General features: G+C 41.5%; 1 protein-coding gene across 13 annotated transcripts in view; it reads left to right on the top strand.

Moving 5' to 3' along the window:
• The window catches only part of RABA5A (RAB GTPase homolog A5A), a 38,899-nt gene extending 24,517 nt beyond the window's left edge, over nucleotides 1-14,382 (top strand). For all 13 annotated transcript variants that reach the window (XM_010267122.3, XM_010267121.3, XM_088892898.1 and 10 more), the window contains one exon: nucleotides 13,789-14,382. In XM_010267122.3, coding sequence (XP_010265424.1) covers nucleotides 13,789-14,123 — 335 coding nt within the window. In that variant the 3' untranslated portion in view covers nucleotides 14,124-14,382. The remainder of the gene's footprint in view (nucleotides 1-13,788) is intronic.

The following is a 14,382-nucleotide window of genomic DNA, read 5'->3' as shown; positions in this document are numbered from 1 at the left end:
TTAGATTCGTTTTCACCTCTGAATGGGAAGAACATTGGGTAGGGTTGTTAGCTAGAGCCTTGCCAAGAGTTGCTTTAGATCATTGCTCGATTAGTTTTGGAAGGAAGGACATTTTTGAGCGGTCTTAGTCCTTTTAGATTTGAAAACATGTGGCTAACACACTTGGACTTTTTTCATAAGGTGGAGTGGTGGAATGAGGAAGTGGTTGGAGTTTAATGGAAAGGAGTAAAGTTCCATAGAGAAATTCAAAGGTTCAAATGCAAAATTGAAGAGTGAAATAGAGCATTTTGGGAGAGTGGAGGAGGGGAAACTAAGTTTTACATCCCAAATTGAACAATTGGATTATAAGGAAAGATAGGGTTTGTTTGTAGAGGAAGATAGGAGCTTAAGATGGTCCTTGGAAGAGTTGTTAGAAATTATTATATCTGGGGAAGGGATTTATTGAAGTCAAAATCGAGACATCAATAGATTAAGGAGGGGATGGTAATACTAATTTTTCCATGCAATTGCTAATGGTAGAAGAAAGAACTTCGTAGAGAAATTAGAAATGAATGGAGAAGTTGTGGTCAACCAAGATGAGATTGTCAATTGTTTGGTGAATCATTACAAAGCAGTCTATAAAAGGTAGGAGGATGTTGGGATTATAGTGGAAGGTTTATAATGACCAAGATTGGACCCTGAAATGGCAAGATTGTTGGAAAGGGACTTCGAGTTGGAAGAAATAAGGGAGGATTTTTAATGGACAAATTTAAAGCTCTAGGACCAGATGAATTCACTATGGCTTTTTATCAAGATTGTTGGAAAGTTATCAAATCAAATTTGTGGGTAGTCTTTGATACCTAAAAAGGGAGATCCATCAACCTGGTGAGTATAAAATTGTGGCTAGAGTGTTGTCTTTGAGATTAAGAGCAACCTTACCCAATCTAATAAAGTCAATTGTAAGGGGCCTTTATTCAAGGAAGACAAATCACTAGTTAAAGTTTGATAGCTAATGAGTGTGTGAAGGATTTCAAGGGAAGGGGAGAGGGAATTTATGTGTAAAATGGATTTGGAGAAAGCTTATGGTATGATTGATTGGTCATTTCTGTTGGAAACCTTGAGAAATTATGGATAGGTGGTTTGGATGGATGTAAGGCTGTTTGGCATTAGTTAATGGAGTGGTTAGAGATTTCTTTCTAGCTTCCAAAGGGTTGAGACAAGGGGATCCCCATTCCTTTTTACATTGATTGCTGATTTATTTAGTAGACTTATCTTGAGAGCTGATAGGTTGGATCTGATTAGAGTTTGGAGGGTAGGTAAAGAGGGAACTGTTGTAACATACTTGCAGTTTGTGGATGAGACAATTGTCTTTTGTAAGACTGGAGACCCATGGAAGGCAAGGAATTTGAAATGGGTGGTAAATCTGTTTGAACCTGTTTCTAAGTTGAACATCAATTTTGAAAAGAGTTGTGTAGTGGGGTTAAATTTGGAGGAGGACTTGGATGAGGTACCAGAGTCCTTAGGTTGTCCTAGCTGGCCTTTGAAATACCTAGGAATGCCATTAGGAGCTAACCCAAAAGGCTTGGAAGAGAAACTATGTTTCTCTTTGGGGTGGTATTATCTTGATAAATCTACTCTAGCAAGTCTTCCAATTTACTTTCTCATTGTCTTTAGGATGCCACAATGGGAGGTATTCAAAGTAGAGAAGGTCATGAGGGATTTCTTGTGGGAGCTTGGTGAAGGAAGAAGGATCACTTGGTTAGGTGGAAACTAGTGTACAGGAGGAAGGAGTAGGGGGTTTTTGGGCTTAGGAAAGTTAGGGAACAAGAATATAGCTTAGTTGGGTAAATGGCTGTGGAGATGGCCTTTGGAAAGGAAAAGGCTTTGAAAGTATTCATGGAGGTGTAGGTAATGGTTGGGATGCAGGTGTATCTCAACATGCTACTTTGAATTCTTCATGGAAGGCTATAAATAGCATTCTTCCCCAATTCTTAAGCCTGATTAGGTATGATGTGTGTACTGGAGATGGAGTTTTGTTTTGGGAGGATGTTTGGATTGGTAACTTTACCCTCAAGGACCTTTTCTATTCCCTATATTCCCTCTCTCTTTTTTAAAAGTGAACCAATTTAGAGGTTTGTCTTTCTCGTAGTCAGCTAGTTTAAATTGGAATTTGGGTTTTAGGAGAGATTTGAGAAACTTTAAGCTTGACTAAGCTGCCTTGCTTAAAACTCTTGATCTTGTTTACTTGGACCCTTCTATACCCGATGCTCACATTTGGATCCCTAGTCTGTGGGGCTTGTTTTTCTTTTTCTTTTTTTCTCTACTTTGTGCCCAATCCCTAACCTTCTACATTTTCATAGTAAGGATATTTGGTTGAAACCCATTTCTCCTGAAGTGGGAGCTCTTTGTTGGGAAGTGTCTCTTGGAAAAATAAACACTTATGACAACTTACAAAAGAGAAGACCTTGTCTTAGTATGTCTTCTAACTTGTGTATCCTTTGCAAAGCCAATGGAGAAAACTGCTACCATTTACTAATCTCTTGCCCTTTTGATGTAGGTCTTTGGGAGAAAGCTTTTGGTCTTTTTGGTTACAGGTGGACAGTGCCATTGAGATTAGTAGTCTATTTGACCCTACAACCTTTAGGTAGCCACAAAGAAGAGGTAGAATCTTATGGAGGTGCTGCTTTGGTTTAGACTGTTTGGGAGGAAAGAAATGCCAGAATTTGAATTTTCAATGATAAGGAGAGGGATGATACTAGTGTGTGGGATTTATAATTATTAGGGCTATAGATTGGGCTAAATCTTTGGACCTCTTCTCACCTTTCTCCTTTGATGATATCTAGAGGAACTGGGAATTGGTGGTTTCCAAAAGTTCTGTTGCTAGAGATAAGCCTGTGATGGAGTGGAGGCCCCTTGAAGGTGTTATCAACCTAAACTTTGATGGTAGTTCTGTAGGCAACCCAAGGCCCTCTGGTATTGGGGGAGTCTTCAAAAATGCAGAGGACCAGTTGTATCTTTATTTTCTGGTGCTATTGGAGCGGGGGATTTAGTTAGTGCAAAAGTTGAAGTAGTGTTACAAGGAGCAGTGATTGCTAGAGTTGAGCTTTGAACATTTGTTAACTGAAGGCAACTCAAAACAGGTAATTGGGTGGCTGAAAGAGATGGAGATGGTGGTTTCGTCATATAGGGGGGGCTTTGACAAGATTCAAATGGGTAACAACACAATATAATGGCTAGTGTTCAATGGGAATGATGATCGACAAATGGGATGGCAAACTACTGATTCCTTCTCTTTATAGTTTTATTACATTGAGCGCACTTCACTCACTGTGCAAGATAACCTGTAACTTACTCTGGTGACATGGCCTTCCTATAGTATACATAATTGATAGGTGGTTTATACCCATCCTTCTCTAATGCTTGAACTGTGCAAGATAACCTGCTGGACCGAGGCTTGCTTCTCCTGAACTTTCCCAAGCTCTCGGTTCATAACAGCTCCATCCCCCCTAAGAACAACCTTGTACTTGAGGTTCATTCAGCTTCCTATAATCCTCCCAGGTGGCATCTTTGGAGGGTAAGCCATTCCACACAACTAGAGCTTTCTGTACAACCTTCTTACCTATTTTGACCCAATGAAAGTCTATGATGGAATGAGGGTTCAATCTGCAACTCGCCTTCATCTGAAAATTCTGGTAATACTGGGCTCTTGGTGGGTGGTGAACCAATGCAGAGATTCAGTAGTGAGACATGAAAGATGGGATGTATATTCCAAGTGGGGGTAAGGTCCAATTGATAGACAACTGAGCCAACTCGTTCAAGCACCTGGAAAGGCCCAAAGAACCTTGGAGATAATTTCTGCCAAGCATGTTTACCACAGATGACTGCCTATATGGCTGTAGTTTAAGATAAACCCAATCACCTGCTTACTCTTCTTGTCATGAACTGATTTCATTCATTGCTGCGCCTGGGAAAGGTGCAACTCAAGGGATTTCAGTATGCTATCTCACAGGGAAGTATGGGGTGTGGGTCCCTACCATAAACAACAGTGAATGGAGTGGTACCTACTGAGGTGTGAAAGGATGTGTTGTATCAATACTCAGCCCATGGTAACTAGTGGGTCCATTGCTTGGGCTTTTCCCCAATGAAACACTGCAGATAGGTCTCCACACACCTATCCACCACCTTGGACTGTTGTCTGTCTGGGATGGTAGCTTGTAGTGTATAGAAGCTCCATGCCTTGTGCTTGGAAATAAGCCTCCCAACAGTTTCTCATAAGCCTCCCATGCAACTTAGCCACCTCTTCGATGAAGAGTTTAGCAACTAAGGATGCTGTGTAAGGGTGTGACAATACTAGAAAGTGAGCATATTTGCTAAGTCGGTAAACTATCACCAACACGATAGATTTCCCTCTAACTTCGGGATGCCAGTAATAAAATCCATCATTATGTCATTCTAAACTCTTTTGGGAATGGATAGTGGCTGTAATAGCCCAACCGGGCTAATATACCTGGCATCGCTGGACATAACCATAGACCATTCGCTTCATCCCCTTCCAATAGTAATGTTGGGCTAACCTTCTATAGTCCATAGAGCTCCAGAGTGACTCCCAATGGTTGAGTCATGAAACAGCCAGAGTAATTTATCATAAAAAAAAATGAAACAACCAGAGTAGGTCCTAATGATGAGCTGACTTTACTGATACAACCAGACAGCTTTTGTGCAATAGATCATTCCCCTGTAATGAATAGGCCTGATACAAGGCTGGGTTGCTCAAGCATGTGGTTCTGATATGGGCCAGGTCAAGGTTGTGTTGGGCCTCTCCAATGGCTGAATCATGAAACAACCAGGGTAGGTCCTAATGATGAGCTGACTTTACTGGTACAACCAGACACCTTTTGTGGAATAGATCATTCCGCTGTGATGAATAGGCCAGATACAAGGCTGGGTTGCTCAAGCATATGGTTTTGATGTGGGCCAGGTCAAGGTTTTGTTGGGCCTCCACCTTTAAACTGTCCAGCCACGGGTATTGTAATTTAGATAAGCCCATAGTAAAGAATTCTTCAGTATGGGACAAGACATCCACTACAGCATTGGATGGGCCTGGCTTGTACTCAATCTTGAAGTCATACCCGAGGAGTTTGACATCCCATTTCTGCTGTTCTGGCAAAGTATCCTCTAATTCAATAAATGTTTAATGCTGCGATGATCGGTATGGACTGTAATAAGCTGCCCAGAAAGTAAGCCCGCCATTTGTTAATAGCCAAGACAAATGCCATTAGTTCCTTCTCGTAGGTGGATTTCAGCTTGGGCCTGTTTAGTCAAGGCCTTGCTAAACAATGCCAAAGGTGGAGGGGGTGTTGGTAAGCCCAAAGGGCATTACTACAAATTCGTAGTGCCCATCAGCCACTTGAAAGGCTGTTTTATGGATGTCTCCTGGGTGTACCCAGATCTGATGGTATCTGAACCTTAAATCCAACTTGGACAAGTAAACGGCTTGACCCAATTCATCAAACAATTCTTCGGTAAGCGGAATGGGAAACCTATCCTTGAGAACGGTTTGGTTCAGTGCCCTGTAGTCGACACAAAACCTCTATGTTCCATCTTTTTTCTTTGTTTTGATGAATGTTTCGTCTTTTTATTGACTAATGGGATTGGAGATAAGAAAGGACTATTGCTAGGCTGAATGGATCCTCTGCTTAAGTGTTCTTGGACCGTTTGCTCGATCTCTCCTAGTCTCCCCTATGGTAGTAGGGGTGCCGGTAGGGCCTAGCATTGGCTAGTGGGTCCCCCATTTGCAGCTCTATTTGAAGATCATGGGCACGAACAGGGATCAAAGATATGGGCTCTTGGAACACATCTGAGTATGCATTCAAGAGTTGGTTTAACTAGGCTTGGCAATCACTCATTACTGGGCCTAATTGTTGTAGCCATTGTATACTGACTACCGAACACCACATCTGCCCTAGCAAATTCTATGGGAGGGTGCAAGTCCGCTAAGAAGGGATTCTCTTGAAGCTTGAGGGTTAGGGTTTTGCATTGGCTACATGGACGGGGAATCAAAGGTAAAAGGCTACTTTGAGCAAATCTCTGAATGGGTAAGCTTTGTTAATTGGTGCAAAGACACGAGGAGTCCAACCCTAATTGTTAGGGTTAGCACAGTGGTGACAAAGTTGAGGGAACAGTTGCTATCAATCAAAACCATCACCTTTTGACCCAATAGCTGGTCCACAACCCTCATAGTCTATGAGGGGGCCATCCCAACTAAGGTGTGTAGGGATATGGTATAATAGTTGGCCCCATTGTTTTCAATTTGTTCTTCATTCTCCTTGACCTCTGCATGTTCAATGGGTTCTTCACCCTAATCGTCTAACTGAAGCAAATAGAATTGCATCTCCTTCCAAGTTAGTCATTTGTATGGTATGATAGGGGGTCCGGCGTCCAGGTCTAGGAGTCTTGATGCGGTTGGGCTTGGATCTAGTGGGAGGTGTTTAAGAATAGAGCCCACGGGCCTAGTAATTTTCTTTAAATAGTTTAGTCTTTTTTTTCATCAATAACAAATTACTTTATTGAACTTAATAGTTTAGTCTTTCTTCCTATATCTTGGTGAGGCCAACTACCAATAGAGTCGAGGTTGGCTGCATGGCTTGACCACATCTTGGATATCATCATTTAACCCTTCAACAAAACACCCAACCAGGGCTTACTTGTCCATGAACTCAATTTTCCAATTTCTCAAATTTAACCTAGTATTCTCTAACCGTACCTATCTGCTTCATTTTGTCCAGTGCCCCGTTGAAGTCCTGATAGCCGGAAGGGGTGAGATTTATGGTACCATTGATACCAGAGGTTGGCTTCATCCAAATGCATCAAAGCCATTAGTACCCTTTGAGCTGTAGGTATCTCATGGAATTCGAAATGGCACTCTATCTTGTAAAGCCAAGGTGTGGGATCTTCACCTAAGAAGACCGGGAACACCAGTTTGGTCATTCTTACTCCTAACCACCCTGCTCATCTCACATTGTTGTTGTTGTATGCCTCTTGTTTGTCGTTCTTACCGTTGGAAGTTGTCATCCTCTCTAATCGGGAGGTCTTCATCGTCAACACTTGCTTGATGTCCTCCAGATCTCCAGTGATCTTGTGAAGATCATTCTTGAGCTGATCTACTCTCTGATCAATGAACATGGATCTGGTTTGCGGCATCATTGGCTAAGCTCTGATTACCAGTTGTTACAACTCAGTGTGAAGTAAAGTTACTTCAAGTAAAGAAAGGGATTATAAATGTTCGACTACGGGTAAGAGAAAAGAATGAGTGTGAAGAAGAGAACGGAAGAGGAGAAGAGAAGAGAGGAAGAAGAGAATTAGGGTAATCTGCTCTGCCAATTCCTTCTTCATAGCTACTCTTTATAGTTTTATTACATTGAGTGCATTTCACATGTTGTGCAAGATAACCTATAACAAACTCCCTGGTGATGTAGCCTTCCTGGAGTATACATACTTGATAGGTGGTTTGTGCCATATCTATGGATTTCATATTATTTCCATACAATATTTCCAACATTTCAATGCTTCCTATATTTCAATGACTGATATTCCCACCAACACTACATTTTAAACCTTGGTGAGGAATCCTAATACCTTCTAGGGTGGAAAGGTTGTGTAGCTGTTAGCTTCAAAAAATATTTGTACTTTGCATCTGTTAGAGTCGACAATACAAGGGTATTTTGGTCTTTTGTCTATCCAATTAAAAGTGAATAGTCTGTTTTATTCAAGTTTAAGTTATGTGTCCCATCTTTAATGAGGGACAATACTGTCTTTTATAATTCAGCTTATACATTACAAATACAAAGTGGGTCAGCTGGGCTAAGTGACTTTTTCTCTCCAAGTCCTTTCTCTACTTCTTACATACTTCGAACCTAGGGCTGAATAGGATTAATCTACCTATTTACATGGTATCAGAGCAATAAGATACCAGTTCGATTTTTTTTTCTCATCGCCCTTCGTCTTCCTGGGATTGCCACCAGCCATTTCAGTTTTTTTTTTTTAATATCTCTTGGACAGATTGGAAGTTCGGTAAGGGGCCAAAAAGGAGTGGTCGTTTTTTGTTCTTGGAGGTAAATATGGCTCCAGTTGCTATGGTGAGGTGATTGTTGTGGTGGTGTACTAGATACTCTCTATTCAATGGTACGAAGAGGGCTGGTTGTGGACAGGTGTGAACAGAAATCCCTATTCGGCTAGTAGTGGACTGCGGTTGCTTCCTTTTGGTCTGGATTTCATTTATGTGGTAGTGTGAATTGATAGGTATGCATATGAGCCTCATTTCCTTTGTTTATACCTGGATGGATATGTGAGTTGAAAGTAGGGTTTTTGAATGCTGAATTCATGACAATAGAGCAGTGTGGTCATAGTTATGCTTTGTTGAGTAGTGTGTGGTGTGGTGCTAAATAGTAGAAGGTGACTATTTTGTTTATAATAGTGATTTCTTTGTGAAGTGAGGTGAATCGGTTAAGATGGGAGTGATAACAAAACAGGTGTTATGATTTCTCCAGATTACTTAAATGTTCAAATGACATCTATTAAGTTGAATGGTGAGAACTATGTGTCGTGGGCCAAATCTGTGGAGGTGTTTTTAAAAGCCAAGAAAAGGTAAAACATGTGAGAGAGGAGAAGCCCCCCTTTGATTCTCTAGGGTTTAGTGATTGGGAATAGGAGGATGCACAGATTATGACTTGGTTGTGGAATATTATGGAACCTAAAAGTGTGAATTTTATCTTCCTGGATACAACTAAGGAAATCTGGGACCATGCTAAGAAACTTTATTCCGACCAAGATAATACCATTAGAGTATATCAGCTTTACCAAGAGTACTTTAATCTAAAGTAGGGTAACCAAAGCTTGGAGGAATACTATGCAAGCATGAAAATATATCCGTAATGAGCTAATGTATATCATCCTCTGACACCAGATGTTCATGTTCAGCAACATCAGTGATAGCAACTTGATGTGACAAGGGTTTGCCCGTCTGAAGGTTGAATATGGACCTGTTCGAGCACAAATACTGGGGGGGGGTCTACTCTCCCCTCTCTTTAAGTGTTTGCCCGTCTTTGGAGGATATCTATTGATTCTACAAAGTCTTCTCTCTCGGACAGATCTGGTTTTGTGGTGACTAGAGGGGGAGGTCGTGGAAATAGAGGTGGTGGAAGTGGTGGCTGTGGGTTTCTAGGAAACCGAGGTGGTCCTACGTTTAATCGATCTAGTGGTCACAGTGGAGGTCAAGAGTCAGGGGGAGGTCGTGGTAGAGGAAGAAGTAATGGGACTAGAAAATGCACATATTGTGGATTAAAGGGACATATTGTTAATTTTTGTTATGATTTACATGGTCCACCCAACACTTGGGCTAACCATGCTGTGACTAGTGGCAGTGGTACAGTTAATGAAAATCAACAGACTGATCAGACCCCCTCCACATCTACTGGTGCTTCTGGGCAGGAGATGGTGAGTGTACCACGTGAGGTATATGAGAAGTTCATTCAGACATCCTCTTAGCAGAATACAACTACTCTTGCTCATTCAGGTATGGCTTGCTTGGCTTCCAAACCCTCACACTAGATCATTGACTTTGGAGCCTCGGATCATGTGTCTAGGACTCCAAATGTGTTTTCTTCACTTTCTCAGTCTTCTACATCCCATGTAATTACCCTTGCTAACGGTTCTACCTCTCCCATTTGTGGTGTTGGTGATATTGATCTTACCTCCTTATCTTTATCCTCTGTTTTATATGTATCCAAGTTCCCTTTTAACATTATGTTTGTTAGTAGATTAACCAAGTCACTTAATTGTTCTATAACCTTTTATCCCTCTTCTTGTATGTTTCAGGATCTCAAGACGGGGATGAAGATTGGTGGAGGGCATGAGGCTGATGGTGGTGGCTCGCTAGTAGCCTTTTAGTCATCCCTTACTCCTCTCCAATGGTACTGCAGACTTGGTCATCCATCTCTCAAGGCTCTGAAGTTGTTTGTTCCATCTTTTCATCTTCAATTGTTGGATTGTGAGTTGTGTTAGCTTGGGAAACACTATAGAGTCTCTTTTAGTTCAAGAGTTGATAGTCGTTTCTTGAGTCCTTTTTCTTTAGTTCATTCAGATGTTCGGGGTCCAAATAAAGTGGTGTCGTACAATGGTTATAAGTATTTTGTAATTTTTGTTGATGATTTTTCAAGGATGACATGGCTCCATCTTACGAAAGATCGAAGTGAATTGTTCTCTATTTTTCAAAAATTTTATGTTGAAATACGTATCCAATTTGGAGTTCATATTAAAATTCTTCGCTCCGATAATGCAAAAGAGTACATCTCAACACCATTTCAGCAATACTTAGAGCACTATGGGACAATTCATCAAACTTCTTGTTCCTACACCCCACAGCAGAATGGTGTGTTCGGATGCATCTTCCTTGAATACTAAATGCATCTTCCTTGGATACTCCGAAACCCAAAAAGGGTATAAGTGCTATAACCCTAACTCTCATTGGTCCTTTGTGTGTTCGGATGTCACTTTCTTTGAGTTAGTCCCATTTTTCTCGAGTACTGAGGTTCCTTATCTTGTTTCTGTGGTTCCACTACTTCCTATTCTAGTTAAGGACCCCCTTCTTGTGGTTCTTGTTCCGGTTGCAAATCCCCTTCCCGTGGTTCCTGCTCCATCCCCTCCTTCTCCAGTGCAAGTTACTTCTGAGAGGCCACCAATCAAACAAGTGTATACTCACAGAAGAGCACCGACCCCTCCTCCAGTTTAGTCCTCGTTGACAGATCCTATGGTTGCACCTCCTCCTATTCCGGTTGCGAATCCCCTTCCCGTGGTTCCTGTTCCATCCCCTCCTTCTCTAGTGTAGGTTACTTTTGAGAGGCCACCAATCAAACAAGTGTATACTCACAGAAGAGCACCGACCCCTCCTCCAGTTCAGTCCTCGTTGACAGATCCTATGGTTGCACCTCCTCCTTCGGACCTTGATCTTCCTATTGCATTGCGGAAAGGTAAATGTAATTGTACATCTCATCCTATTTCTCATTATGTTTCAGTTGCTCACCTTTCTGCTTCTCATCGCCATTTTATATCCTTGCTATCCTCTGTTTTCACTCCCAAGACTGTCCAGGAAGCTCTTACCTCTCCAAGGTGGCGACAAGCAATGGAAGAAGAATTATCTTCTTTACAACACAATCACATGTGGGGACTTACTACTCTCCCTCTCGGTAAGCATGCTGTTGGGTGTAAGTGGGTCTACACAGTGAAGTATCTTCCAGGTGGTAGTGTGGAACGATTAAAGGCTAGGTTAGTGGCTAAGGGCTATTCTCAGTTGTATGGTGTTGACTATATAGAGACATTCTCTCTTGTGGCTAAAATTGGCTCAGTTCGGGTATTAATTTCATTAGTAGCAATGTATGATTGGCCTCTCTGGTGACTAGACATCAAGAATGCCTTCCTGCACGGTGATCTGATCGAGGAAGTATATATGGAGCAACCACACCAGGGTTTGTTGCTCAGGGGGGATGGTAAAGTTTGTAGATTTAAAAAGGCAATCTATGGGCTGAAACAATCTCCACGTGTGTGGTTTGGTAGATTCTATGAAGTAGTGAAGAACTTTGGGATGAAACAATGTCAAGTAGATCATTCTGTGTTCAGCCATGACTCAAAAGATGGGAAAATCTTCCTAGTGGTGTATGTGGACGATATTGTCATAACTGACAGTGACAACAATGGGATTGACAGATTGAAAAGCTTCCTATAGAATCACTTCCATTATAAAGGATCTTGGCAAGCTGAAATACTTCATGGAATAGAAGTCGCAAGGTCAAGGCATGGAATAAACTTGTGTCAAAGGAAATATGTCCTTGACCTACTTGAAGAAACATGGCTGTTAGGTGCCAAACCAGTCGAAAATTGGTGGATTTAGTTCATAAAATAAATGAAGATCATCCAAACAATGAAGGCTCCTAGGTCCAAGTGATGAGTACAAATTTAATCTTTGTTTGCATTTGAATATTTTCCTGTTTTGTTTATCTCAGCAGCATGCTGTTTACATTTCCTAAGATGCATCTCCTTTCTTTGTCGTTAGGTGTGTCTCTTATGTTTAGGGGTTTTCTCATTTCAATACTAGTAAAGGAAGCATTTGTTATGATCCAAAAAAGGAAAAGAAAAAAAATATTGTTGCGGAATGAATGCTAAATTCATGCAGCAACAGTTACAACACCAAACAGGAAGGTTAGTTTACCCAATATAAGTAGGGGTGTCAATTTTTCACCCAACCCACCCAGAATCTAACCCGCCCATTTACTTGGCGGGTTGTGTGATCAACCCATCACCGAATCCACCCATTTAAATGGGTTGGGTTGGGTTGGGTTGTGGATAACCGTTGGGTTACCATTACAAACATAAGTATTAATTCCTTAGCCTTTTTTTTTGTTTTCTTCATTTGAATTAAATAATTTATAATTAATGCATTAATTTTCTATTAATTGTTGACTAAATTTAGTGTCTTGAATCAACACACTTCACCCAACATAAATCCAAATCAATTTCACCCAAGTTCGGACCAGTTCAACACAATCTGACCCAATCCAACATATACCGATCCGGGTCAACTCGAATTCGAAATAGACCTCAAATGGGATGGCTCGGTATCGCTTGCTTTGCCCGATTTGGGTCGTCTGATCCAAACATTATTCACACAGTCCGGCCTGACCCGACACAAGGTGATTTGGGTCTGCCGAATCCGAATCGAGTCGGACCGGGTGAAGTCCGGACCCTAAACCACCCCACTTGCTTTACCCGGTTCGGATCATCCAGTTCGTACCCATACAACCCAACCCGAATCCAGCCCGGGTTAGCAATGCTTGCTGACCTAGATCCTTTGGAGTCTCTGACCTGGGACCAACCTGAATTCGGCTCCGTCCGGTCTGGCCCGATCGGTTGAGTCTGGTCCGACCTGTCCAAACCGGTTCGGTTGGGGTCTGGTTCGTCCGAACTGGTCCAGATCTAAACGGTTCAACCACTCTTGATGTGATTAGCTCAAAGACAATCCAATTAGATAGTTCAAGTTGGTCTGACCGTTTTGAAGCTAAGTGGTTCGTCAAATCCAAAACCCAAACATAGTTAAATGGCTTTGATGCTTGTGTAAAAATAATGCATGTGATGATATGAACCTTCACCACTTGTGTAAATAGCAACTACTATTACCACTAAGCTATGACCAACTTATTTGTTAGGATGGAGTTAGTTTTTTGTTTTAAGTACATAAATAGAAGATTAATGGGTTTGGGTGGGTTGGATTGGGTTAAAGCGGGTTTGGGTTGAACCCAACCCATTTAATTTTACATAATTGGGTCATTAACGGGTTGGCGGGTTAAATGGGTTGGGTTGAAACTCAACCCAAACCAAACCCAACCCAACCTGCCCAATTGCCACCACTAAATATAAAAAGAGGGTCTTCGAGTCATAAAACATTGTTGTCTGGTTGTGCCATTGTCCTATTATTGGTAATATGCATTTGTTCTAACAACCCCAAGGTGGGACCTGTATTGGTGTGAGTCCCCCATAGACATCATGAACCAGCAATTAAACGGCTATACTTGATGGTTGTTCCATTGTCCTTCTTTTATTGGTAATATGCATTTGTTCTAACAACCCCAAGGTGGGACCTGTATTGGTGTGAGTCCCCCATTGACATCATGAACCAGCAATTAAACGGCTATACTTGATGGCTTTGTAACATTCGTCTTCACTTTATTTAGTGTTTAACTGATGATGGATTTAATTGAACAGCTCACTCAGACATGAATGTGGTTACCATACTCATTGGAAACAAGTCTGATCTTAAAGACGCCAGGGAGGTAAAAACAGAAGAAGGCAAGGCTCTAGCAGAAGCACAGGGCTTATTTTTTATGGAAACATCTGCCCTTGATTCCTCCAATGTTACTGCTGCCTTTCGGACGGTTGTCAAAGAGATCTACAACATTTTAAGCCGCAAAGTTATCCTCTGTCAAGAGAAAAAAGCAGACACAGCATCACTGGGGAATGGGAAAGCTGTGGTTTTGCAGGATGATGCAAGCCAAGGAGCAGATGCCAACCCTAACAAGGCTGGATGCTGTTCATCTTGAAGCTAAACAGGATAGCTTTGATCATATTGCTTTATCTTACATTCTCTGCATACTCTTTGCCACAGATGCACCCATGTAATGAAATATGTTTAAATTCTTTTTGTTGGCAAAGTATTGATTTAGTTTATCATTTGCCTTTTCTTTTCGGGGTTAATGATGCCACTAATCAGGAAACAGAACTCCAGGAGTAGAACAATGTACATGAACTGAAGACAACACAGCAAGTTATGTATATGATGTTGGAAATTCTGACGATTAA

The sequence above is a fragment of the Nelumbo nucifera genome, chromosome 8, assembly GCF_055504915.1.
Source record: "Nelumbo nucifera cultivar China Antique chromosome 8, China Antique-T2T, whole genome shotgun sequence".
In the NCBI taxonomy this organism is placed as follows: domain Eukaryota; kingdom Viridiplantae; phylum Streptophyta; class Magnoliopsida; order Proteales; family Nelumbonaceae; genus Nelumbo; species Nelumbo nucifera.
The sequence above is the reverse complement of the archived record's forward strand: the minus strand, read 5'-3'. Positions and strand labels throughout refer to the sequence as shown.